The following is a 26,143-nucleotide window of genomic DNA, read 5'->3' on the forward strand; positions in this document are numbered from 1 at the left end:
AATCTAGAAACACTGATTAACAATATAAAAAGCCTGAAAAGTAAAGGTTATTTTTGCTTATGCCCTATTTTAAACATTTGTTTTATGGCACCTTGTACCTCTTTTTAAATGGCCCCTAACATGTCACTACTGATTTAGAAATAAAAAAGAAAACTTACGATGTTGCTTTGAACCAACTGGTTAAAAAGCAGGTGCTTCAACATTAATGAGAAACCCTTCTGTCTAGCATAGCAGAGGGATCTTGAGAAAAAAACAATTAATTTTTACATTTGGTCATTATAGTCTTGGCCTGCTATTTCACAAAATGGCTAAAATGAATTTATGATTTCTGTTGTGTTTTTTCATTTTGTTTCCCAAAATTACATAAGGTTTCAGAAGCATTTTGAACTCTTAAATCACAGCTGAGCAAGAATAAAAAAGAGATTATTAAAGCAATTAATACCAATCTGAACAAAATAAAAATACATTTATTTGTGTTTTAATGCTTTTTAAAATTTAGCTAATATTCTACAATATTTTATTCATCAAAGATTTGTTGAATATCAATTCCTCATTTGGCAATTCATTCATCTAATGTTCTCTCTAATTCATGGATATATAGATATATTTATAAAGTCTATATAGGATGGGCAGGGGGAAAAGTAATGATACTGAATTTAATCACATCTCTTTCTTCTGTAAATATATATTTTGCCATACAATTGAAGATCTGAACTAATATGGTTCAACAGATAAATGAAGTTAACAGCAACTGCCACAAAAATGTATTGAATATATTCTTATTAATATAGAAATATTCTCAAATCACAATTTTTTTTACCACTGCATGACTATATTTTATATTTGATAATATCTATATATACTCATTTTTAAAGTAAATTTTACATGAATCACCAAAGCAGAATATTGTCTTAGTGCATTTCAAAAATACCATAATTTTTGTTTATACATCTCAATAACAGGACTATCAGCAAGGCTACTACTAATATCTTGATACACCTGACTTATACTGCATGGCTGAAGTTCTAACTACCTATTTTTAAAATAAAAACCTTATTTAATATACTTGCTGTGTTTCATTTTGTAGTAGAAAACTTACTGCAAAGTATTCTATCTTGTCATTTCTCCAGAGATATATCCTTTTCAGGCTTTTCTTTTGACTCCAATTTTCTTCTATTATTTAATTAAGCTTTACTATTTGTCACTCTTCTTTCCAAAGCAGACTGTACGGTTTAATGCATGTTTTTAAGTTAAAGATTTGTTGAATATCAATTTCTCATTTGGCAATAGGTAAAAATGCCAAAGGACAAGGAGCAGAATGCTTTTCATCTTATGCCCTAGAAGGCAATGGCACCCCACTCCTGTACTCTTGCCTGGAAAATCCCATGGACAGAGGAGCCTGGTAGGCTGCAGTCCATGGGGTCGCTAGGAGATGGACATGACTGAGAGACTTCACTTTCACTTTTCACTTTTATGCGTTGGAGAAGGAAATGGCAACCCACTCCAGTGTTCTTGCCTGGAGAATCCCAGGGACGGGGGAGCCTGGTGGGCTGCCGTCTATGGGGTCGCACAGAGTCGGACACGACTGAAGCGACTTAGCAGTAGCAGCAGCAAGGGAGAAATGGAAGTTGTTGGTTCTTATTATTTGGTCTGGCCAATAGCTGGAAGATAATTGCTTTAGTGAATCTTTTTAGAGGTCAGTTAAATATACTCAATTCCATGTTCACAGGTAATACCCTAACCTGAGTCAAATGTGTTGTACACTTGTCCAGTCTCAGGAACACGTGCATGGCTAAATGAGTTCAAACTTATCACCACTAATGTGAATCAAAGAAACAAGGCATTATTCATGTCATTTTCATAGATGAAGGAGAGTACATTGTCATTTTCTAACTTTTTGGCTATAAAACCCTTGGACTGTGTGTGTGTGTGTAACATTTTCACAGATAATGCATGTTTTTGGAATTTTCTTTTTTTTCCACTAACTTGTTCCATTTGGCTGTCCATAAATTAAGAGCATTATACACCTCTAATGCACGTAGGCTCTATAAATATATCCATATAATTCCTGTTATTGTATAAGATTCAGCAGAACTTTTGAATTTATATTGACTTTCTTCATCCTGGATTTTACCAGGATGCCAGTTCCTGACAATAGTCATGGAAAAGATCTATGCTGTGAAAAATACAGCATAATATATGTTACTGTTATTACTAATAACAATGAAGAGATCTTAGCCTAGAACATGTAGTTTGTTTCATCATAGACATGCACTAATAATTATTGAGTTCTCTGTACCTAACCTGTAAGGGCTTCCCTGGTGGCTTAGTGGTAAAAAACCCGCCTGACAATATGTGGGTTTGATCCCTGGTTTGGGAAGCTCCCCTGGAGGAGGAAATGGCAACCCACTCCAGTATTCTTGCCTGGGAAATCCTATGGACAGAAGAGCCTGGTGGACTGCAGTCCATGGGGTCGCAAGAAGCCGGACATGACTTGGGGACTAAACAACAACCTAACCTGTTAGGGTACAAAATGAAGTTTAATTTTATATCTAACTAACCTTTAAGAGCTTAAATTCTGAAATGATCATTCAAAGCAGTATAAAGATCAGAAATAAACAAGAGTGTACTGCTGATCTTCATCAAAAAGTATTTTTCTGAAGTAAATATTTTATTCTATTGGCAAACATGTTTGTAGTATATGTTTATGAGCATCTGAGCAAATGCCTAAAACAAGTTTCTTTACTCATCACTAATATGTTAGTAGTGAATCAATATCTAATACATTCTATTTGTAGACTTTTTTTTGTTCTAATCTTTACATGGTTAGTTTTGTTTCCTAACCTAATTAATCTTTTTGCAACTTGCTTCTGCTTGGGTGGTTCATCTTGCTCTGAACTGTAACTTCCTGCCTCTTGAACTTCAGGTCTACCAGGTATTGTAGTTCTCACTTTTTTAATATTGAAAATTTATTATATTAGGACAAATAGTAGAAAAAAAATCATCCAAATATAATAGCATCATCATAAAAGGTGCAAAAGATAGCACATGAAAACAGTTCTGAGAAGCTGTAAATAGGATATTTATTTTTCCTTTGATTTATTTTTTGAGCTTTATTGAGGTATAAAAGACATAGACAATTGTAATATATTTCAAATGTACAATGTGATGATTTGATATATGTATACATTGTGAAAGAATCTTTGCAATCAAGTTCTCACATCCATCACCTTTACATATTTACTGATTTGTGTGTGTGAGAACCCTTAAGTTCTACTATATTAGCAAATTGTAATTATGCAATAATGTTATTAGTGATAGTCACCATGTTATTACATTAGATCCTCCTACCTTATTCATCTGTTTTTTTTTTTTCCAAAAGCCATATCTTCAAGCTTTAAACTTGGAAAGCAGCAAGATTTATCCACATTGAAGTCTTTTAATTATTTTGTAGAACTGCTCTCTTGGAGAATATTTCAAAGGACAAAATAGTTACCTTGAAAACTCAGCTATTAAAAACTACTTGGGCTGTAATATAACAATAAACAGTGATCCATGTAGAGCTATAATTGTGTACATTATCAGGTATCTCATCATATTTCATAAATATAAAATATCTCTCCCCTTTAATAGTATTTTTTACTATGAAATGGCAGCATTGGAATCATCACTACTGTGCCAACTAAATGGAAATCTCTAATCTTCAAAGTGAATTTTATCAGTTTAAAGGCATGCTGGTAAAATGACACCAAACAGGTCTTAAAATACCAGCCATCTTGTTCTCTTATAACAATAATTGCCTGTGAATCTTCAACAGTAAAACTGGTCATATTGTTGAAGAAATGCTTGGAATGGTCACCTGTTTCACCCCCAGCTTTCAGTCCATTATGGCACATCCCCATTTACCAGATGAAGACCAATAACTTTAAGTGACTTAAGAAGTCACATAGCTGATAGGTGTTGGTGTGGGAACTTGTACTATATTTGTAGTGTAATTCCTTTCACTAAACTTGCACTAAACTTTTTTAAGTACCTTGTTTTCTGGAGTGTATTTTTGCATATCATAATTTTTCTATAAAATCCTGGCTGAATTACTGAGAAACAAAAGTTAACAACAAAAACTAATAGTAATGTGTTATTAAAACAACATGTTAAAACAAAGCCAAACTAAAGTCAAGAGGGCCCATATAACTGACTTATTTAGTAATTAATTTTTTATGGATTATAGAAATACATCTTAATAATTCATAATACCTTAGAATAGTGGAAATCCAAGTGTGGGCAGTGGATCAGTATCAAAGCACAGACTGTTTGTTACTGCACTGGAATTAGAAGAAATTGAGAGTAAGCATTTGACTGTATAACTGTATTAATATATTAATTGACTATAATAACCACGATATAGGATTGTATTTTTATGTCTTTTTTTATTTCAGTTTTTTTGGTATTTTTTATTACATTTTATTAAAAATAGTACATGATTGTAGCAATTAAGAAAAGATTGGTCTTTTTTGAGAAATAATTTCAGAAGTCCATTCTTAGGGAAATATACTTGAAAATCCTAAAGTTTTATTATTAGATTATTTTCTGTGCATGATAACTAAAGTATCCCTAACTCACTGTTAGGTTTGTTATATACAGGATTCTATTACCTGTTTGCTAGAAAAATAACCAGATACATCTCTTAAAACTGCTTCAATACTTTTTAATATTGGTTTGTATTAACTAGGCTTGCATGGACTACCAGGAGAGAAGGGGGATCCAGGGCCTCCTGGATTTGATGTTCCAGGACCTCCTGGTGAGAGAGGCAGCCCAGGGATCCCTGGAGCACCAGGTCCTATGGGACCCCCAGGATCACCAGGGCTCCCAGGAAAAGCAGGTGCCTCTGGCTTTCCAGGTAACTTTTTTGGATTCCAGAAATTAGAACTAATATGACTCTGATGTATTATTCTCTTGTACTTTTCTCTATAGACACTATCCTTTAAGGAAATGTATTAAATGTCTCTGATTGTGGGAAACTCACTTTGCTATTTGCATTGCACTTTTTCTCTCTGAGAGCTCCAGCTATATATTACTGTGTAACAAATGACCCAAAAATTTGATGATTTAAAGCAGTCTTTTAATTTTGCTCAAGATTTTGTGAGTCAGGAATTATTGGATGACTTAGACAGGGTTGTTTATCTCTGATCCACATGGTTCCAGCTGGAGTGGTTGGGATGAAGGATCTACTTCTAACGTGGCACTACTGTGACACCTGAGTGTTCATTGGCCTCTTCACATGGTATCTCATTATCCACAGAAGTACCTCACATTTGCTAGTATGAGGGTAGTTGCTCTTTTTCCAGGGCAGTTGGTTTCCAAAAGAGAGAATCCCCAAAATTGAAAGTGAGTGTTCTAAGAGCCCCAGGTGGAAGCTGCAAGAATTCTTATCATCTAGCCTTGGGAGTTATACAGGGACACACAGTCAAAGTTAAGGCATAGAGTCATCCCAAATTCAAGGGGAGAAGGGTACACAGAGCTGTGTGTACTGGGAAGTGCAGTTCATTTGGGGACCATATTTAGAGACTAACTACCACAGTGATATAGACAGTAATGGTCACTAAGATTACAATAGTTGGAAAGGGGAAAGCCTTATAGTACCTTCCCTCTAACTCAGTAGTTTTCTAGTTGACATCTTTAAACTGATCTTTTATCTTTCCAAGGTCAAAGAAAGGTAAAAAGGTACCTATTGATATTTTTAAAGGTGCCAAAGGTGAAATGGGTATGATGGGACCTCCAGGCCCACCAGGACCTTTGGGAATTCCTGGCAGGAGTGGTGTTCCTGGTCTCAAAGGTAATATTCAGGGTTTGCGGGCAGATATATGAAAGAAAGAAAATGAAAAATTTTGCTTTACATCAATGCAGAATACTTTTATTTGACTACTTAAAAATGAGCAATGCTTTACTTGTATTTTAGGTGACATGGCATTTAAGTAGTTCCTGTTTTCAGTTTGATGGCATGCTTAGTTGAATACTATGAAATATGATAAGCATTAACTCAAAATAACAACATACAGGGATTTAATTTTTTTTTTTACACTCTGTATTTGTCAGAGAACACCAGGAGAGAGATTGTTGTTTGAGTGTAAAAGTGAGCTCGAGTTATTTGTAGACAATAAATAAGGTGCATGAGTGTTTTGGGTGGTCAATAGCCTACCCAACTGTGTAACATGTGAATAATCTTTATATGCATTAATCCTGGATGGATGAACCTGATCTGCTGTGTCTTCCCCACACATGTTGGTTTTAGGTGATGATGGTTTGCAGGGTCAGCCAGGACTTCCTGGCCCTGCAGGAGAGAAAGGGAGTAAAGGAGAGCCTGGCCTTCCAGGCCTTCCTGGGCCTATGGATCCAGATCTGCTGGGCTCAAAAGGAGAGAAAGGGGACCCTGGCCTACCAGGTGAGTGAATGCATTTATTTGAATTTTTCTCCTAGTGTGTATGAAGTTTAATTTTTATTAGCATGGAAAGTGACTTATAATCCAGGATTAAGGCAATTAGGTATATCAAATTTTGGTAATGTAAGTTAGTTTTCACTGATTTATACTGTTTCACTGATCAACTTTTGCTTGACTATTTTCTTTGTAGTTTATCTATCACAAACTATGAGGCTTTAAAATAAACAGTCACTTTCAAGCCTTCCAGAAAGTAGTGTATAGAATATGATCAAGAGAAAATGGATAAATAAACAGAATTACTTGGAAAACAGATTTCAGTGTTTGGAAAATTTCCTGGCCCTTTAAATTCTTTTTCTTAAAAACCAAATGAGGATGAGTGGTACACTGTTGTCCTGCAGATTTTTTTTTTTTGTCCTGCAGATTTTTGATACCCATATCATACTTGATTTTTAAGTACAGTTCACTGTTATTCTAACCTAGAAGAATAAACAAATATTGGACTAAGAACAGTCAAACTCACCCCTGGGGAAGGTTGCTGAAAGTAGGTCTAGGGAACAATTGTGTTATTACAGTTATTTTATTAGAAGCAAATGAGATATGAAGAATAACAGATTTTTTAAAATAAAAATCCTTTATTCTTTTTATAAAACTATAACATATTCATAACAAAGCATCGGAAAATACATGAAGTGAAAGTCGCTCAGTTGTGTCTGACTCTTTGCAATCCCATGGATAGTCCATGGGATTCTTCAGGCCAGAATACTGGAGTGGGTAGCTGTTCCCTTCTCCAGGGGATCTTCCCTACTCAGGGATCGATCTTAGGTCCTCCGCATTATAGGCGGATTCTTGACCAGCTGAACCACCAGGAGAAAAATATGAATAAGCACAAATCAATAAATAAAACACAATCCAATCTGCATAGAATATCCTTTCAAACAACGTGGAATTTTTAAACTATGTTTATTTGCAGATTGAGGTAAGGTTTGTGGCTCTTTCTGTGTTGAAACCATTACTATTGTCAGTCCATGTATGTGTGTGAGTGTGTGTGCAGGTGTGTGTGTGTGTGTGTGTGTGTGTGTACACATAGATGTTATAAGTTTCCCTGTGAGCAGGGCTTGGTAAGATTTCTCCTCAAATAAGAACTTTAAGACATTATTGTAATTTTGTATATAATCATGAAAGAGGCAAGGCCACCTAATTTTGTATTATTGTTAAAATGAGTTATATTTCTTGATTTACTTCTTGCAAAGCTTCTCTTTCCATTATACCTTCTGCAAAATAGTGTCAGTAAACTGTATTTGCCTTGATATAAGGTTATGAAAGATAGTTATAGAATCTAAGAGATAATGCAGAGACAGCCTGCCCCAATTCCTTCATTTTACAGTGTAAGAAACTGAGGCCCAAAGAGAAAAGTGGCTTAATTATTGAGTGCTCCGAAGTTCTTAATGGTAGCTACATTAAAAAGTGGGAGATTTTAATGAGTCCAGTGCTATTGGTTCATACTATATCAGAATATCACTGGTTCCTATATTTCATTCATATTTCAGAGTTTGGGTAGCTTGCTTTGCCAAATGGATTTAATGATTAATAATACCAGCCTAACTTGTCTTTCTTATGCTCATACTTGGAAGGTATTCCTGGAGTTGCAGGGCCAAAAGGTTACCAGGGTTTGCCTGGAGACCCAGGGCAACCTGGACTGAGTGGACAACCTGGATTGCCAGGACCAGCAGGTAAGTATGATAAACCACCTGTAGCAGTTGGGTGGCTGACCCTGACCCCTGGAACAAAGTAATCATGTATTTATCATGTGTAGTGATATTTGAAGCAACTGAGATATGGACCTCCCCTTAACAAAAATGTTGCCATTGGCACAAATGTCAACAGAAAAGACTTGTAGGATATTTTTCTTTACTCAATTTCTTCTTTTTTGTGGCCTCAGAATATACACAGAATCAGAAGTACATCCAAGTAAGGTGCTATATTTTATTTATATACATTGTAGCATATGTAAATTAGACAGTTATCTGTTAGGAGCCTAAAGAATTCACCCTTTTCATTTTTTACCTTCAGACAAGTTAATCATTAAACCATGTAAAACAGATGACTGCCATTTCTAGATTTAAAGGTTTCTAGGAGTAAGAATTTCACAACCTTCATTGGTAATGTTTTATAGCATTAATCACTCTTACAATAAATTTGGATTTTTTAATTTCTAATAAAACTTTTTATTGCTGCTTCTTAAACCATTTTCCTTTAGTTGGACCCCTAAACAATAAAGAGTGGCTGGTTACCATCCTCCTAAGAGCCCTTTAGATCAGTTATTCTGCTCTGGACTGTATACTATATTATCTTAATGTAGTTGGAAGGAAGAATTATCTCCGTATCTATCTTTCATATACTTTGCATTCTTTCCCAAGTGAGAAGACAGTGTGAAATAAAAAATAAAAGCAAATAATGTTGAAGGCAACATTGTGATCCTTGGAAAATACCTAGATGACACCACAGAACTGAAGTATCTAAGCTCTGGGAAGAATGCAAACACAGCAGCCATGACTGAACACAGTAGCCATGACTGCTGGGGGAAGATAGTCCAGTACATCTCCATCAACTCTTACCTACCCCTGGCTTAATGTGCCAAAGGTGTATGTATCATGACAGGTTACCACTTTCCTCTTCTGGTTGCACATGATAAGGCTTTCAATGGAAAAGCTTCTGAATCTTTTTAAAAGACTCTCTTTAAATTGGATTTATCTGTGATAAATATAGTAAGGTAGTTATACACATATGACAGATAAGACTTCAAGTGGTTGGAATAGTTTTAGGGCAAGAAACAAGATGTCCTGGTGATAGTTATATGTGTACAACAAATAAGACTTCAGTTAATTGGAGTAGTTTTAGGGCAAGACACAAGATTCTTGCATTTTTAAATAAATGTGTATTGGGAGCTCTCTATTGCTGTGATTATATTGTAATATGTTCCTAAGGAGATTTCTTGATAATTTTTGCCTATCTTATGTCCAGTTAGATCTATGGAACTTTATCATATATTAAGATTTGGTCCATTCAGCCTCATGCTTTCATTTTAATTACGACCCATTCCAGGAAACCAAGCAACCATAATATTGCTGACTTGTCTTAATTTTAAGCAATTTGACTTTTCTAGGTCCCAAGGGTAACCCTGGTCTCCCTGGAATGCCAGGACTTACAGGACCTCCTGGACTGAAAGGAAACATGGGTGATATGGGTTTTCCAGGTGAGTGATGAACATCTCCCAGATATTTAGTTCCATTAATGGAAGATGGTTGACTATCTTTGTTATCAGAAAAGAAACTGTTGTTGACAGAGTCAAACTGAGGTGATATCTAAAGCAGTCAGTGGGTAGAGCTCTCTCATTAAACAAGTATTTGAAGTGGGAATTAAGAGACAGAACTTTAGAAAGAATTCACAAACTTATATTTTTTTCTCCAACTATACCCCCTTTCAACCCACTCCAGTATTCTTGCCTGGAGAATCCCATGGACACAAGAACCTGGCAGGCTACAGACCATAGGGTCACAAAGAGACTGACATGACTTAAGTGACTTAGCATGAACACATACTCCCTTTCACTTAAACTTCCTTTAAAAATAGGCTTTTATACAATTCTGATTATAAAGCTCTTTATTATATAAATCAGACTTTGTGAAATTCTTTTTAAAAATCTTTTTGTGTGGTCATGTGCATTATATATATCCTATACAATATTTTGTAAAAGATTGCATGTTATGTGTTTTTAACAGGCCCACAGGGTCCAAAAGGGTCTTTCGGACCTCCTGGAGTTCCTGGACAACCTGGCTCCCCAGGATTACCTGGACAGAAAGGAGAAAAAGGTGATCCTGGTATTTCAGGCATTGGTCTTCCAGGTCTTCCTGGCCCAAAGGTAATCCTACTCAGGTATATGCCTGAGCAGATATGATTTTTCTTTAACACTGTGCTTGCTCCTAATTCTTCCTTAAACTATAGTGTGATATAGTGTAGTGTGACATGAATCTCTGAGCAAGAAATTCATCCTTTCTCTTTTATATTGTAAGGAGATTTGTTTTAGAGTTTGCAGCCAATCCAAAGAAGGATGAAGGGGGGATCTTTCTGATTTCTTTATTTTCTCTCTATCTTGCTCTTTGAGTATGTTTCAGTAACTGAAAGGCATATTTCTGCCTAGTTTTGGTTTTCCTTTCCCTTTTAGTGATAGAGTTGTTGGTCTTTGTCCTAATATTATTATCAACTAACTTGAAGAGGCTTACAAGCAAAGTAACTTATAAAATTAATGAAAGTGAAATAGTATTCTTAAATGCATGTATGAAGTGGTTCTCTGAAACAGTTTTACATATCCCTCTATGCCGCTAGTCACTGTGAAAACTTTGGTGTTATTTCTCAAGGGATCAAATTTAGAACTTGTTTAAGAATCACTGAACTTTCAAATATTTGATAACTGCTTAATTCCATGTAAAAGGGTAGTAATTTCTATTTGCAGAAGTATTTTATAACTAACCAAGATGCGTCCATTGTCTATTATATACATTGCAAGTGTCTTCTCACAGTGAATTGTTTGTCTCATAATGGAGAAGGCGATGGCACCCCACTCCAGTACTCTTGCCTGGAAAATTCCATGGATGGAGGAGCATTGTAGGCTGCAGTCCATGGGATCACTGAGAGTCAGACATGACTGAGTGACTTCACTTTCACTTTTCACTTGGAGAAGGAAATGGCAACCCACTCCAGTGTTCTTGCCTGGAGAATCCCAGGGGCAGTGGAGCCTGGTGGGCTGCCGTCTATGGGGTTGCACAGAGTCAGACACGACTGAAGCGACTTAGCAGCAGCAGCAGCAATGATGTTCAATCATTCAGTTACAACACAAAACTTGAGAGTATTAGAAAAGTAATTGTGGAATTAGTGAAAGTTCTCACTGAGGTAAGAATTCATTGAATAATATTTTTAAGATAATTTCTTGTTAATAGTATGCAAAAGGCTATATTTTGATTGCCTAGTCAACTTATTGTAAGAAGTAATCAAGTGAAATTTCTGCTTATTAATTACAGATTAGCAGTATAGAGCTTAAATTTTTCTTTTCTATATGTTGTGTGAGGTGAGGAACTATATATTTTTCCCAAATAAATTATCCATATAACTTAAAACCATTTGTTACAAACTCCATTGTTTACTCATTGAATTTAAATTTCATTTAAAAATTTTATAAATATGTTCATCCATATTTTTTCTAGACTGAGCGAATTTTAGCATCCATATAATGGAACCAAAATGACCATAACAAATCATCTCTGAAATTATAATAAATTCAGCAGAAAAACATGTTTCAGTTAGCCAGTGTCCACAGTGTATTCAACTCTCTAAGTAAGATGCTAACTCTTAGTTTTTCTATGCAGCCTACAAATGTATTTCAGTAAGCAAATTCTACACTAAGCTTGGATACTTGCAGAGTTGATAAAACCAGGAAGTCATGTATTTGAAGTATTCTTTTGTTTCTTTAAGATGGTATTATTTTATCTTAAAATGATGACACTTATTTAAAAAATAAGATCTTACACTCAGTTCTAATAGATGCAGGCAGTCCTTGTACAGTCTGACATGCCAAATTTGTTACTACAAATTAGTTAAATGACATCAGTCCACAACAATACAGATCAGGTTTAAGTTACCTGATATATTAGTCTTCAGTCCCTAAACCACTATGTAAATAACTACTGTGCATCATGATCAGTGAGCAGTCATTTCACTTCTTTCAAATTCTGTCAGTAATTAGTCACTGTGAATCTGTTTTCCCATCATGCATGACAGCAAAGCAATGTAGGTGTGTTGCCTCTGTCTCTCATTGACAAACCAACTTGAAATTTAACAAAAGTGAATAATCAAAGAGAAAACTGATCAACAGTGATGAAAGTGCAGCTTAAAAAAGGAAAGGTAATAACACTGGAAGTGAAATTTATATCTAATGTAGATGTAATTAGAGATGAAATAGCCAACCAAAGAAATGTTTACATTGCCACCATTTGAGAGACTTCAGATGTGCAGCCAAGAAAGCTAGTGAAGACTAAATGATCAACATATGAACTTGACTTTCTTTATATATGTAACTGATGTGAAGAGGATTTTAATGTTATGAGAAAAACTTTTAAAGGTCATAGAAGCATGTTCTTCCCATTGATTTTTTAAAATCTTGTTACATGGTTTCATCTTGCATTTTCATTTTTGTAGTCCCATACTATTGAGCAAAATGAGGACTTCCTGCCTATTACTGTAAAAGAAGAGTAGAATAAAAGTTTCAGGAACATGATAGTATGATCAGGAGATGTCAAGCATAGAAAAAAAATTCTGTATTTAGTGAGTTGTTAAGAAGTAAGGATAAAGTGGTAAAAGGTCAGATGGTACTTTGTTTTACAAATGACACACTTTATAAGACAGTGTCCTTGTTAGTCAAAAAGCATAATTAATATAAGTACACTGAAAACCCTGGACAGAGAATTAATAGGCAGAAGCTTGAGTCCTGAGTCTGTCTGAATGACCTTGTAAGTCACTTAATTCTTTTCTATCTTCATTACTTTGTCAGTAAAATAGAAAGAAGAATTATATAACCTATTACACAGAGATATTGTGAGGTTTCAATTAGATTAAAAAACACTTTGTAAATTATAAAGTATTCTATACATAATCTTTGTCTGTGAGATGAGAGAGATGGACTAGATAGTATCTAAGATTTCTATAACTTTTATATTTAATGACTATATTCTTTTAATGTGGTATAATGTTTCTAGCTCCCATTACTCCTTCTTAAAATCTAATCATACTATAGACAGAACAATTCTTGTCATAATCCTAGATAGATTTTTTTGACAAGCAGAAAATCTTAGAAGAAAACATATCCTATGACCTTGGGTTAGGATAATTATTTCTTAAACATGGCACCAAACACACAAGCAAACAAAGAAAAATAAATAAATTGAACCACATTAAAATATTATGCTGCAAATGATAATGTCAAAAAGTGAAAAGACAACCCAGAGAAAGGGAGAAAATATTTGCAAATGATATATCAGACAAGAGATTTGTATCCAGAATTTATTTTTTAGAAAACTCTAATTCAATAAGAAAGTAGACCAATTTTTAAATGGGCAAAGTCAATCAGGCCTAACAGGCCTATACAGAACATGCCACCCCAGTTATTAGAGAAATGCAAATCAAAACTACAGTGAGATATCACTTCACACCAGCCAGAATGGCTATCATCAGAATAGGCCATCTCACAACATCAGAGTATACATTTTTTTTAAGTGCACAAGAAACATTCTTCAGAACAGAGCATACATTAGGCTACAAAATAAGTCTTAATAAATTTTAAAACATTGGAACCATACAAAGATCCTTTTCTAATTACATTAGATTGTAAACAGCAAAAGGAAAGCTGGAAAATTCACAAATATGTAGAAATTAAAGGACATACTCTTAACAACCAGTGGGGCAAAGATGAAGACACAAGTGAAATTAGAAAACATCTTGAGACAAATGAAAACACAAAATTCCAAAACTTACACGAGCCAGCAAAAGTAATGTTAACAAGGAAATTTATAGTGTAAATGCTTGCATTGAAGAAGAAAGATCCTAAATCAGAATTTAGCATTACACCTTCAGGAACTAGAAAAAGAACAAACGCAACCCCAAAACTGGTAGAAGGAAGGAAATCATAAAGATTAAAGCAATAAATAGAGTAGAGATTAAAAACAATAGAGAAAATGAATAAAACCAAGAGGTTCTTTCAAAAAGATAAACACAATTGAAAAACATTCAGGTAGACTGGCTAAAAGAGAGAGGACTCACATACTTAAAATTAGAAATGAAAGAGGGCACATCACCACTAAATTTACAGAAATAAAAAAGATGAGAGTACTGTGAACAAGTGTACAATAGCAAATTGGATAACTTTGAAACAGACAAATTCCTAAAAACATACAATTTACCAAGGCTGCATGATAAAGAATAGATTTTTCTGAATAGACCTGTAGTTACTAAAGATTTTAGCTTCCTTGGGTGGTGAAGGATACCATAGGGCCTATTATGTTACAAACGTAGTTCATAATATTTTTCTCTGAGTTCATTACCTTTTCTCTAAATTCATTACCTTAACATGTACTTTGAATCCCATGTACCATATTTTGGCCTACTCAAGCAACTTTGAGCCATTATTTATCAATTTGTCCCTATTAGCTTAAAATTTCACTACCTGGGAGAGGTAAGTAGCATGCAGACTTGAAGATATTATTTTATACTGCCTTTGCTACATCATTTAGTAAAATGTTAACTATGAGTATCTCTGCATTCACTCTTTAGTATCCCTATCATTAATATTTCCTAACTAAAGAAGAACTTATGTATGGCTTGGTTCATGGTATCTTTAATCTGCAAATATAAATTTAACTGTAAAAATTTAATAATTATGTGGGAACCACAGCTTCCAAATGATTGGACTATTATTGTAATACTCTTCTTGCCATAAAACAAAGAATGGTTTTTACTCTTTCTCATCAAATATTTTCAGCTTATCCTATTTTTTTCCCCTTACTGGCAGTGCTTCTTCAATATTACAATGGAACACAATAACAAACAGTATTAGCTATATTACCAACTTTGATGTCTTCTATTTTGTGTATTGGGGTCAGCATGATATTTTATTCCAAGTCTTAAGTTATTGCATGGAATGGAAGGGAGATCCTGTTATTAAGAGATAGTAGAGAATGACTATGATCTAGATGCTCTTAGTTTACCAATTTGAATTTTAAAAGCAAAAAAGTTATCAACCTGACAAGTATTTCTACATAGACTGCCTGTTATACAACATAGTGATCTTGAAAGCAGTTCTAGTTTCAGGCTTGTTAAAAAGCATTCTATTGTATGTTCTTGCCTCCCTTGTCAAAGATAAGGTACCCATTGTTGTGTGAGTTTATCTCTGGGCTTTCTTTCTTCTTCCATTGGTCTATATTTCTGTTTTTGTGCCGGTACCATACTATTTTGAGGACTGTAGCTTTGTGGTACAATCTGAAGTCAGGAAAGTTGCTTCCTCCAGCTCCGTTTTTTCTTTTTCAAGATTGCTTTGACTCTTTGGGGTCTTTTGTGTTTGCATACAAAGTTTGAATTTTTTTTGTTTTAGTTCTGTGAAAAATACCATTGTTAGTTTGATAGGGATTGCATTGAATCTGTAGATTACTTGGTTAGTACATTCATCATCACAATATTGATTCTTCCATTCCAAGAACATGGTATATCTCTCCATCTGTACACCCTCTTCAATAAGTGGTGCTGGGAAAACTGGGCAACAACATGTAAAAGAATGAAACTAAATCACTTTCTAACATCATATACAAAAATAAACTCAAATTAGATTAAAGACGTAAATGTAAGGCCAGAAACTATAAAGCTCTTAGAGGAAAACAGGCAGTACACTCTATGATATACATCACAGCAAGATCCTCTTTTACCCACCTCCTAGAGTAATGGAAATAAAAATAAACCAATGGGGCTTAATTAAACTTAAAAGCTTTTGCACAGCAAAGGAAACAGCAAACAAGATTAAAAAACAACCCTCAGAATGGGAGAAAATAATTGCAATTGAAACAACTGACAAAGGATTAATCTCCAGAATATATAAGCAGCTCATACAGCTCAACATCAGTAACACAACCCAATCAAAAAATGAGCAGAAGACCTAAACAGACATTTCTCCAAAGAAGACATACAGATGGCTAAAAAAACACTAGAAAAGATGCTCAGCACTGCTCATTATTAGAGAAATACAAATCAAAACTACAATGAAGTGTCACCTCACACCAGTCAGAATGGCCATCATCAAAAAATCTACAAACAATAAGTTCTGGAGAGGGTGTGGAGAAAAGGGAACCCTCTTGCACTGTTGGTGGGAATGTAAAATGATACAGCTACTATGGAGAACAGTATGGAGATTTCCATTAAAAAAAAACAAAACCTAAGAATAGAACCACATGACCCAACAAATCACACTCACTGGGCATATACCCTGATAAAACTATAATTGAAAGAGACACATGTACTCCAGTGTTCATTGCAACACTATTTACAATAGCTCGGGCATGGAAAAAACCTAGATGTCCATTGACAGATGAATGGATGAAAAAGTTGTGGTACATATATACAATGGAATATTAGCCATAAAAAAAACACATTTGAGTCAGTTCTAATGAGGTAGATGAACCTAGAGCCTGTTATCCAGAGTCAAGTAAGTCAGTAAGAGAAAAATAAATATCGTATATTGATGCATATATATGAAATCTAGTAAGATGGTATTGATGAGCCTATTTGCAGAGCAGCAGTGGAGATGCAGACATAGAAAACAGACTTGTGGACACAGTGGGAGGACAGGGTGGGATTAATTGAGAGAGTAGCATGGAAACATATACATTACCATATGTAAAACAGATAGGCAGTGGGAATTTGCTATAGAACGCTGGGAGCTCGAATTGGGTGCTCTGTGAGGGGAAGGATGGTGTGGGAGGGAGGTTCAAGAGGGAGGGGACATATGTATACCTATGGCTGATTCAGGTTGATGTATGGCAGAAACCAACACAAGATGAAAAGTAATTATCCTCCAGTTAAAAGTTTTAAAAAATGGCTTTCTAGTCTTATAGTGCTACTGTATTTGTTAGTTTCACAATGTTAAATTTGACTCATCAAGGGTGATATATATTCCATTTTCAGTTATATGAAAGCTCCCAACAAACAGAAGTCTAGAACCAGATCGTGTCATTGGTGAGTTCTACCAAAAGTTTAAAGACAAATTAATACCAATCCTTCTCAAACTCTTCCCAAAAATTAGAGGACAAAGGAACATTTCCAAATTAATTTTATGAAGCCAGCATTACCCTGATACCAAAATCACACAAGGACACCACAAAAGAGAAAATTACACTAGTAAATATAGATGAAAAAATCCTCAATAAAATATTAGTAAACCAAACTCCAATGCATTAAAAGGATCCTACACCATTATTGAGAGGAATTTATTCCAGAGTCACAAGGATGGCTCAACTTCTGTAAATCAAGCAATATGATACACTACGTTAACAAAATGAAGGATAAAAATCATATGATCCTCACAATAGATGCAGAAAAGCATTTGAAAAAATGCAACACCCACATATGATTTAAAAAAAAAAAACAACAAAGTAGGCATATAGGGAACATACCTCAGCATAATAAAGGCCATACAAGATAAGCCCACAACTAGCATCATTCTCTGGAGAAGGCAATGGCACCCCACTCCAGTACTCTTGCCTGGAAAATCCCATGTACGGAGGACCCTGATGGGCTGCAGTTCATAGGGTTGCTAAGATTTGGACACGACTGAGCGACTTCACTTTCACTTTTCACTTTCATGCACTGGAGAAGGAAATGGCAACCCACTCCAGTGTTCTTGCCTGGAGAGTCCCAGGGACGGGGGAGCCTGGTGGGCTGCCGTCTATGGGGTCGCACAGAGTCAGACACGACTGAAGTGACTTAGCAGCAGCAGCAGCAGCATTCTCAGTGGTGAAAACTTGAGAACTTTTCCTCTAAGATTAGGAACAAGCAAGGATGCCCACCCTTGCGCTTTTATTCAACATAGCATTGGAAGTCCTAGCCAGAGCAATTAGGCTAGGAAAAGAAGTAAAAAGCAATCAAATAGAAAAGGAAGAAGTAAAACTGTTCCTATTTGCAAGTGACATATTATATATTTAAAAAACAAAAAACTATCAGAATAAACAAATTCAATTTGTAGGACGCCAAATAAATATTTTAAAAATCTGTTGTGTTTCTATACACTAATCGAATTAGCAGAAAGAAAACTTAAGAAAACAATTCCATTTATCACTGCATCAAAAAGAATAAAAGATCTAGGGATAAATTTAACAAAAGGACCTGTCCACTGAAAACTGTAAGACATTGATGAAAAAATTGAAGAAGACACAAACAAAAGTAAAGATATTCCATGCTTATGGATTGAAAAAAATAATATTGTTAAAATGTTCATTCTACCAAAGCAATCTATAGATTCACAGCAATCCCTATAAAATTCCAATGACATTTTTCACAAAATAGAACAAACAATCCTAAAATTTGTATGGAATCATAAAAGACCCCAAAATAGCCAAAGACAGCATTAAGTCATGTCCAACTCTTGCAACCCCATGGACTGTAGCCTGCCAGGCTTCTCTGTCCATGGGATTCTCCAGGCAAGAATACTGGGGTGGGTTGCCTTTCCTTTTCCAGGGGATCTTCTCAACCCAGGAATCGAACCCAGGTCTCCAGCATTGCAGGCAGATTCTTTACTGAGTGAGCTATGTGGGAAGCCCCCAAAATAGCCAAAGCAATAGAAAAATGTACAAAACTGGAGGCATCATACTCCCTGAATTGAGACTATATTTCAAACCTATAATAATCAAAACAGGATGAAGACTATACTTTCAGGGATCGTTTCTGTCGTTTGTTACTAGAGAAGTTTCTCTGAATGTGTGGACTACCCAAAACCACAAGGAGGAGGCACAGCAGTCTCTCCTGAATACGAAGCCAGCTGTTGGTGTTGCTCCTGCAACTGCCATTAGTCACTGATGATTGTTCTCTTCCTTTGGGAGAGTAAGAGGGAAAGAACGTTGTCTGAGCTGAAATAAAACAAGCAGTATGGAATTCACACAAAACGGATGCATAGATCAATGGAGCAGAATAGGTGTCCCAGAAATAGACCCAGGCATGTATGGTCAATTAACTTATAACAAAGAAGCCAAGATTATAGAGTGGAGAAGGGACAGTCTCTTCAGTAAATGGTGTTGGGAGAATTGGACAGCCACATGCAAAAAAAAAGGAAGAAACTGGAGCATTATCTTACATCATACACAGAAATCAACTCAAAATAGATCAAAGATGTGAACATAAGACCTGAGACCATAAAACTAAAAGAAAACACAGATAGTAAACTCCTTGACACTGGTCTTAGCCATGAGCTTTTTAACTGGACACCAAAGCAAAGGCAACAAAAACAAGAAGAAATAAATTAGTGGGATTACATCAAACTAAAATAGTTCTGCACAGGAAAGGAAACCAACAAAATGAAAAGACAAGCTACTAAATGGGAAAAAAATTTCCAAGTCATACATCTGATTAGAGGTTAGTATCCAAAATATATAAAGAACTCAAATAACTCAATAACAAAAAACCAATCTGATTAAATAATGAGCAGAGAATCTGAACAGACATTTTTTCTAAAAAGGCATACATATGGCCAACAAGTACATGTAAAGGTTCTCAGTATCACTAATCATCAGGAAAATGCAAATCAAAGTCATAATGAGATCTCACCTCATACCTTTTTGAATGATTATTATAAAAAAAAAAAAAAGTGCTGGCAAAGATGTGGAGAAAAGGAACCCTTGCCTACTGTTGGTGGGACTGTAAATACGTGCAGCCACTATGGTAAACACTATCAAGGTTCCTTGTAAAGTTAAAGATAGAACCATACCATGTGATCCAGCAGCACCCCTTCTGGGTATTTATCCAGAGAATAACTGGGAAAGATACTTGCACGCCTCTGTTCATTGCAGTATTATTTACAATAGCCACGCTGTGGAAGCAACCTAAATGTCCACTGATAGATGAATGGATAAAGAAGTAGCATATAAAAAAGAATTAAATCTTGCTATTTGTGTTAACTTAGATGAACCTTGAGGGTATTATCCTAAATGAAATAAGTCAAAGACAAATACCATATGATATCATTTATACGTAGAATCTAAAACCAAATAAACAAAATCAAAACAATAAACAAAAACCAAGTTCATGGGTACAGAGAATACATTGGTGGTTGCTAGAGGCAGGGGTGGGTGGAGGTGGGTGAAATAGATGAAAGGGGTTAACAAGTACAAACTTCTAGCAATAAAATAAGTAAGTGATGGGCATATAATTAATATACAGCATGGTGATTATAGTTACAATTTATACTGTATATTAAAAATTGTTTAAAACTTTTCATCACTTCATCACAAGAACAAAAATTGTATAACTATGTGTGGTGATTAGTATTAACTGAACTTACCATGATGATCATTTCATAATATATATGAATACTGAATCATTATGTTGTAAACCTGAAACTAATATGTCAGTTATATCTAAATTTTAGAAGAATTATATCAAAGCTTGACATTAGAATAAATGTAGATACTTATGGTTTAAGTATATTTAAGTCATGCCTTCATCTCACACGCTAGTAAAGTAATGCTCAAAATTCTCCAAGCCTGGCTTCAGCAATATGTGAACTGTGAACTTCCAGATGTTCAAGCTGGTTTTAGAAAAGGCAGAGGAACCAGAGATCAAATTGCCAACATCTGCGGGATCATCAAAAAAGCAAGAGAGTTCCAGAAAAACATCTACTTCTGCTTTATTGACTATGCCAAAGCCTTTGACTGTGTGGATCACAATAAACTGTGGAAAATTCTGAAAGAGATGAGAATACCAGACCACCTGACCTGCCTCTTGAGAAACCTATATGCAGGTCAGGAAGCAACAGTTAGAACTGGACATCGAACAACAGACTGGTTCCAAATAGGAAAAGGAGTATGTCAAGGCTGTATATTGTCACCCTGCTTATTTAACTTATGTGCAGAGTACATCATGAGAAACGCTGGGCTGGAAGAAGCACAAGCTGGAATCAAGACTGCCGGGAGAAATATCAATAACCTCAGATATGCAGATGACACCACCCTTATGGCAGAAAGTGAAGAGGAACTCAAAAGCCTCTTGATGAAAATAAAAGAGGAGAGTGAAAAAGTTGGCTTAAAGCTCAACATTCAGAAAACTAAGATCATGGCATCCAGTCCCATCACTTCATGGGAAATAGATGGGGAAACAGTGGAAACAGTGTCAGACTTTATTTTTCTGGGCTCCAAAATCACTGAAGATGGTGACTGCAGCCATGAAATTAAAAGACGCTTACTCCTTGGAAGGAAAGTTATGACCAACCTAGATAGCATATTCAAAAACAGAGACATTACTTTGCCAACAAACATCCATCTAGTCAAGGCTATGGTTTTTCCAGTGGTCATGTATGGATGTGAGAGTTGGACTGTGAAGAAAGCTGAGTGCCGAAGATTGATGCTTTTGAACTGTGGTGTTGGAGAAGACTCTTGAGAGTCCCTTGGACTGCAAGGAGATGCAACCAGTCCATTCTGAAGGAGATCAGTCCTGGGTGTTCATTGGAAGGAATGATGCTAACGCTGAAACTCCAGTACTTTGGCCACCTCATGCGAAGAGTTGACTCATTGGAAAAGACTCTGATGCTGGGAGGGATTGGGGGCAGGAGGAGAAGGGGACGACAGAGGATAAGATGGCTGGATGGCATCACCGACTCAATGGACATGAGTTTGAGTAAACTCCGGGAGTTGGTGATGGACAGGGAGGCCTTGTGTGCTGCAATTCATGGGGTCGCAAAGAGTTGGACACGACTGAGCCACTGAACTGAACTGAACTGAAGTCATGCCTAGCTTTTGCTGAGAATATTACGTAGACTAGAATTTTCCCTTCTCAGAATGATTTACAGGATTCTTGGCCAGTTTGTTGATTTTCTGAGTGCTCTCTTCTTTTTCACATCTTGCATATATTTTTTTGAAACTCATTATTTTTTCTGCAAGTGCATAAATAATAAAAGCTAACATGAAACTTCAGCAAGAAAATTTTAGTCCTTTTCAGAAGTTTTAGTGAAATATTTCCTTTCTTTTTTACAATTTAGTTGGTTTGAAGGAGTAAGCCGTAGGGTGGTAAGAACTGTATTAGGAAACAAGTACTGGTTGAACCTGCAATATGGGGTTTTTTGTAGAATTTAACATACTTTATTATAAATAATCAAAAGTTTGTCTACTGCCTTGCATGTTTACCACTAGTAGGATAATGTTATTTTCTTCTTGTTGTTTTTTAATTTTGATATATAAATATCATTGGTTCATGAATAACAAGAATTATGATACTTTATTCAAAGCTTTTTGTGTAAATACCCAAGATGGAACCAGTTCAATCCAAATTTTAATTGTATACTTATTATGTGTGTAAAAATGTGCCACATGTTTGATTTATAAGTGTTTAGACAAAAATACATGTATTCCAAGTGCGAGATTGTTAACTTTTTTAAAAATAGGATGTAAGGAGAAAAGTCATTTGTTTAAAAAGCTTTTAACATAATGTGGAAACATTTGAGTCACAAATAGATGATCTTATGCCCCTAGACAAGCATAAGCACTAAATGAAGAAGGAAATATTCAGTAGGTGATGTTGAATACTTTGTTGGACAGGTCACAGTCCTCATGAGCAGAGCAGGGAACACTGTGGTAGATTTAGTATTATCATATATATTCTCATTGTTATTGGGAAAAATTGTTTTAATTGTGAAAATGGGTATGAATTCTTCTAAGGCTTTATTAGAAGAAAACAATGCAAATATATGTTGAGCAAAGGTAGCTATGTATGAATTATCTCTGACCACAAATAAGTTTTCAATGTAGTTGAAGAGTCAAGACGGGCATATGTGAAACAATTATAAACATAATGGAATAAGAACCTACCCTAATTTTTAGGGTAAGCTGTCTTTGTCCTGGAAGTTTTCATGGAAGAAATGGGGATTTGAGATGTCTAGTGAAGAATTCATAGACTTCTTCATGTGAAGATGAAATTTCTCTTTTACAATAGAACCTACTGTGGTTATTATTTGGCACGCTTATTGTAAGCAATTAATTTCATTGTAGCATGCTAGGGATGATGAACACAGGTTTTGAAATCAAGCTACCTGGACCCAAATTTGGATTCCACCACTTATTAGCTATATCACTGTAAAATGGGGATAATAGTATCTTTCTTATAGAGTTGTTAGTATTAAAGAGAATAATGCATCTACATTTCATGGGAATAGCATGAGATCTGGAATCTGACAGACCTTGGTTCAAATCCCAGTTCTGCTACTTACCAAAGACCTTAGGCACTTGAGTTTCTCTAAGATTTCAACTATCATGTATGAAACGAGTTGCCAGTCCAGGTTCGATGCACGATACTGGATGCTTGGGGCTGGTGCACTGGGACGACCCAGAGGGATGGAATGGGGAGGGAGGAGGGAGGAGGATTCAGGATGGGGAACACATGTATACCTGTGGCGGATTCATTTTGATATTTGGCAAAACTAATACAATTATGTAAAGTTTAAAAATAAAATAAAAAAAAAAAAAAGATTTCAATCTTCACATTTCTAAATGGAGATGATAAAGCCTAACTTAAAGGGCTGTTTTGATGATTAAATGAAGCAATTTATGTAAAGCACTTAACAGAAGACCTGACATCCAGTACAAGCTCTATGAATAATTTTATGTTGTTATATAATCCAAATCATGTAGAGACTTCAGTTTTATATTTTTATTCATATTTTTAGGGTGAACCTGGTCTGCCTGGATACCCAGGGAACCCTGGTACCAAAGGTTCTATGGGAGAAACTGGTTTGCCTGGATTACCGGGGACCCCTGGAGCAAAAGGACAACCAGGCCTTCCTGGATTCCCTGGTAATACTACTTTTCTTAAATGCTTCTTTCTCTCCTTCCTTATTTACTCTAATCTATGTCATAAAGCAACTTCTTAGTTGACAGACCTCTGTTCTATTTCTCAGATACTGACAGCAATGCAATCTCGAACTATCTCTTTTACTTTTCTTTTTTTGCCCACATTTCTTTCCATAGAAAATGAAAATGGGCATTATCAATTCAGCAGTACAATATCCTGTGGGCATAGAGACTGGTGGAGCATTTTTGAGTCTAACTGCTAGCCACAAGTCAGTTAAGAGGCCTTACTATTTTTGTAGGTGGTAATGTACACTACCGTTCTGTAGCCTGCTGCTGATTCTCTTAGAGTGTTGTCCTCAGGCACACAGTGGGTGGCTGTTGGTAGAACAATTATACACTTTATTCAAATGATAAGGACTGAGTTGTGCAAGCAAAGGGTCTTAGCACTATAATCAAGTAGGTGATCTGAACTTGATAAAGTATCTGCTCTGTTTATGTTTGTGTTTATTTTTGTTTGATTTTTGGATTGCACTGTGGCACAGATGGAGTGGGTCTTTGATTATCTTTTCCTTAACCTTTTTATTAAAGTATAGCCTAGATACAGTAAAATGTACAAGAAAATAGATGAATATTTACATATCTATCTATCTATATATATATATTCGTGTACCCACCACACATATCAAAGTATAAAACAATTCTCTTACCCCATGAAATTTACCTATTCCCCTTCACAGTGAACCTCCCTCTCCCAGGTAACTACTACTATAACTTCTATCACTACCAATTAACTTTACCTGTTTTTGAAATTCACATTAATGGAATCATACAGTATATATCTTTGTGTCTAACTTCTTTCACTCATCATTATGCATATAAGATAAAGTTATCTTGTTGCCTGTCAGCAGTTTGGTTTTTTAATCATTGCTCCATAATATTCCATTGAAGAAATAAACCATAATCAATTACCTATTCTCTTCTTGATGGACTTCTGGGTTGTTTCCAGTTTGGAACTATGAAGAAAAAAGATGCTATTAATATTCTTTAACATGTTTTTTTGGGGACCTACATACTCATTTCTCTCACACAAAAATTTATGTGGTAGAATTACTGAATCATAAAGTAGGTGTACATTTAAGTTTAGTAGATGGTGTCAGTTTTCCAAAGTGGTTTTATGCCTTAGAGTCCCACCTGCAATGTTTGAATGTCTACGGGTAGCTCCTGGTGGCTTGCCATGATCATATAGTGGTTAGTACTTTGTATTGCGAAGTGTCCAGTTGTCTGTATCCATACCTCATTTGATATTGTCAGTCTTTTTAATTTTAGCAATTTTGGTCAGTATATAGAAGTATCCCAATGAAGTTTAAACTTACATTTTCCTAATGAACAATAATATTAAACACCTTTTCATATACTTATTGGCCATTTGGGTAGCATTTTTATGAAGAGCCTGCTCTAAGTCCTTTTGCTCTTATTTAATGAGTTGTTTGCCTTTTTTTTGGTATTGATTCAGAGCTGTTCTTTATATATTCTGGATATGAGTTCTTTGTCAGATACATGTATTACAAATAGATTCTGTCACAAATTTGCCTTTCACTCTTAATCACATCTTAGTGATGTTAGTTTTGATAAAATCCAATTTCTTTTTTTTAAGTCTTCTTGTTGTTTAGTCACTTAGTTGTGTCTGACTCTTTGCAACCCCATACTGTAGACAGGCTCCTCTGTCCATGGGATTCTCCAGGCAAGAATACTGGAGTGGATTGCCATTTCCTTCTCCATTTTAAAGTCTAATTTCTTATATACTTTTATGGTTAGTGCTTTTTGTATCTTATTTAAGAAATATTTGCCTACTCAGGTTTATGGAACTATTCTAATTTTTTCTATAGCTTTCAGTGTTTAAGGTTTGATATTTAAGTTTATAGTCTGTCTTGAATAAAAATAGTTTTATCATGTGATTAGGGATCAAGGTTCATTTTTTTTCATACAAATGTCCAATTGCTCCACACTGTTTTTTTTATTTTAAAGAAACTGAGTTCTTCTTTACTTCTGATCATCAAAAGACACAATTAAAAAA

General features: G+C 35.2%; 1 protein-coding gene and 1 non-coding gene across 2 annotated transcripts in view; both read left to right on the forward strand.

Moving 5' to 3' along the window:
* Window positions 1-26,143, forward strand: part of COL4A5 (collagen type IV alpha 5 chain) — a 253,055-nt gene that overhangs the window by 198,563 nt on the left and 28,349 nt on the right. Inside the window, exons 31-37 of the mRNA XM_055564762.1 lie at window positions 4,730-4,897; window positions 5,744-5,833; window positions 6,290-6,439; window positions 8,068-8,166; window positions 9,600-9,689; window positions 10,216-10,355; window positions 23,946-24,072. Coding sequence (XP_055420737.1) covers window positions 4,730-4,897; window positions 5,744-5,833; window positions 6,290-6,439; window positions 8,068-8,166; window positions 9,600-9,689; window positions 10,216-10,355; window positions 23,946-24,072 — 864 coding nt within the window. The remainder of the gene's footprint in view (window positions 1-4,729; window positions 4,898-5,743; window positions 5,834-6,289; window positions 6,440-8,067; window positions 8,167-9,599; window positions 9,690-10,215; window positions 10,356-23,945; window positions 24,073-26,143) is intronic.
* Window positions 18,940-19,150, forward strand: LOC129640522 (small nucleolar RNA U3). The gene has a single exon (XR_008708879.1). It is a non-coding gene; the product is annotated as a small nucleolar RNA U3 (small nucleolar RNA).

The sequence above is a fragment of the Bubalus kerabau genome, chromosome X, assembly GCF_029407905.1.
Source record: "Bubalus kerabau isolate K-KA32 ecotype Philippines breed swamp buffalo chromosome X, PCC_UOA_SB_1v2, whole genome shotgun sequence".
Classification (NCBI taxonomy): Eukaryota; Metazoa; Chordata; class Mammalia; order Artiodactyla; family Bovidae; genus Bubalus; species Bubalus kerabau.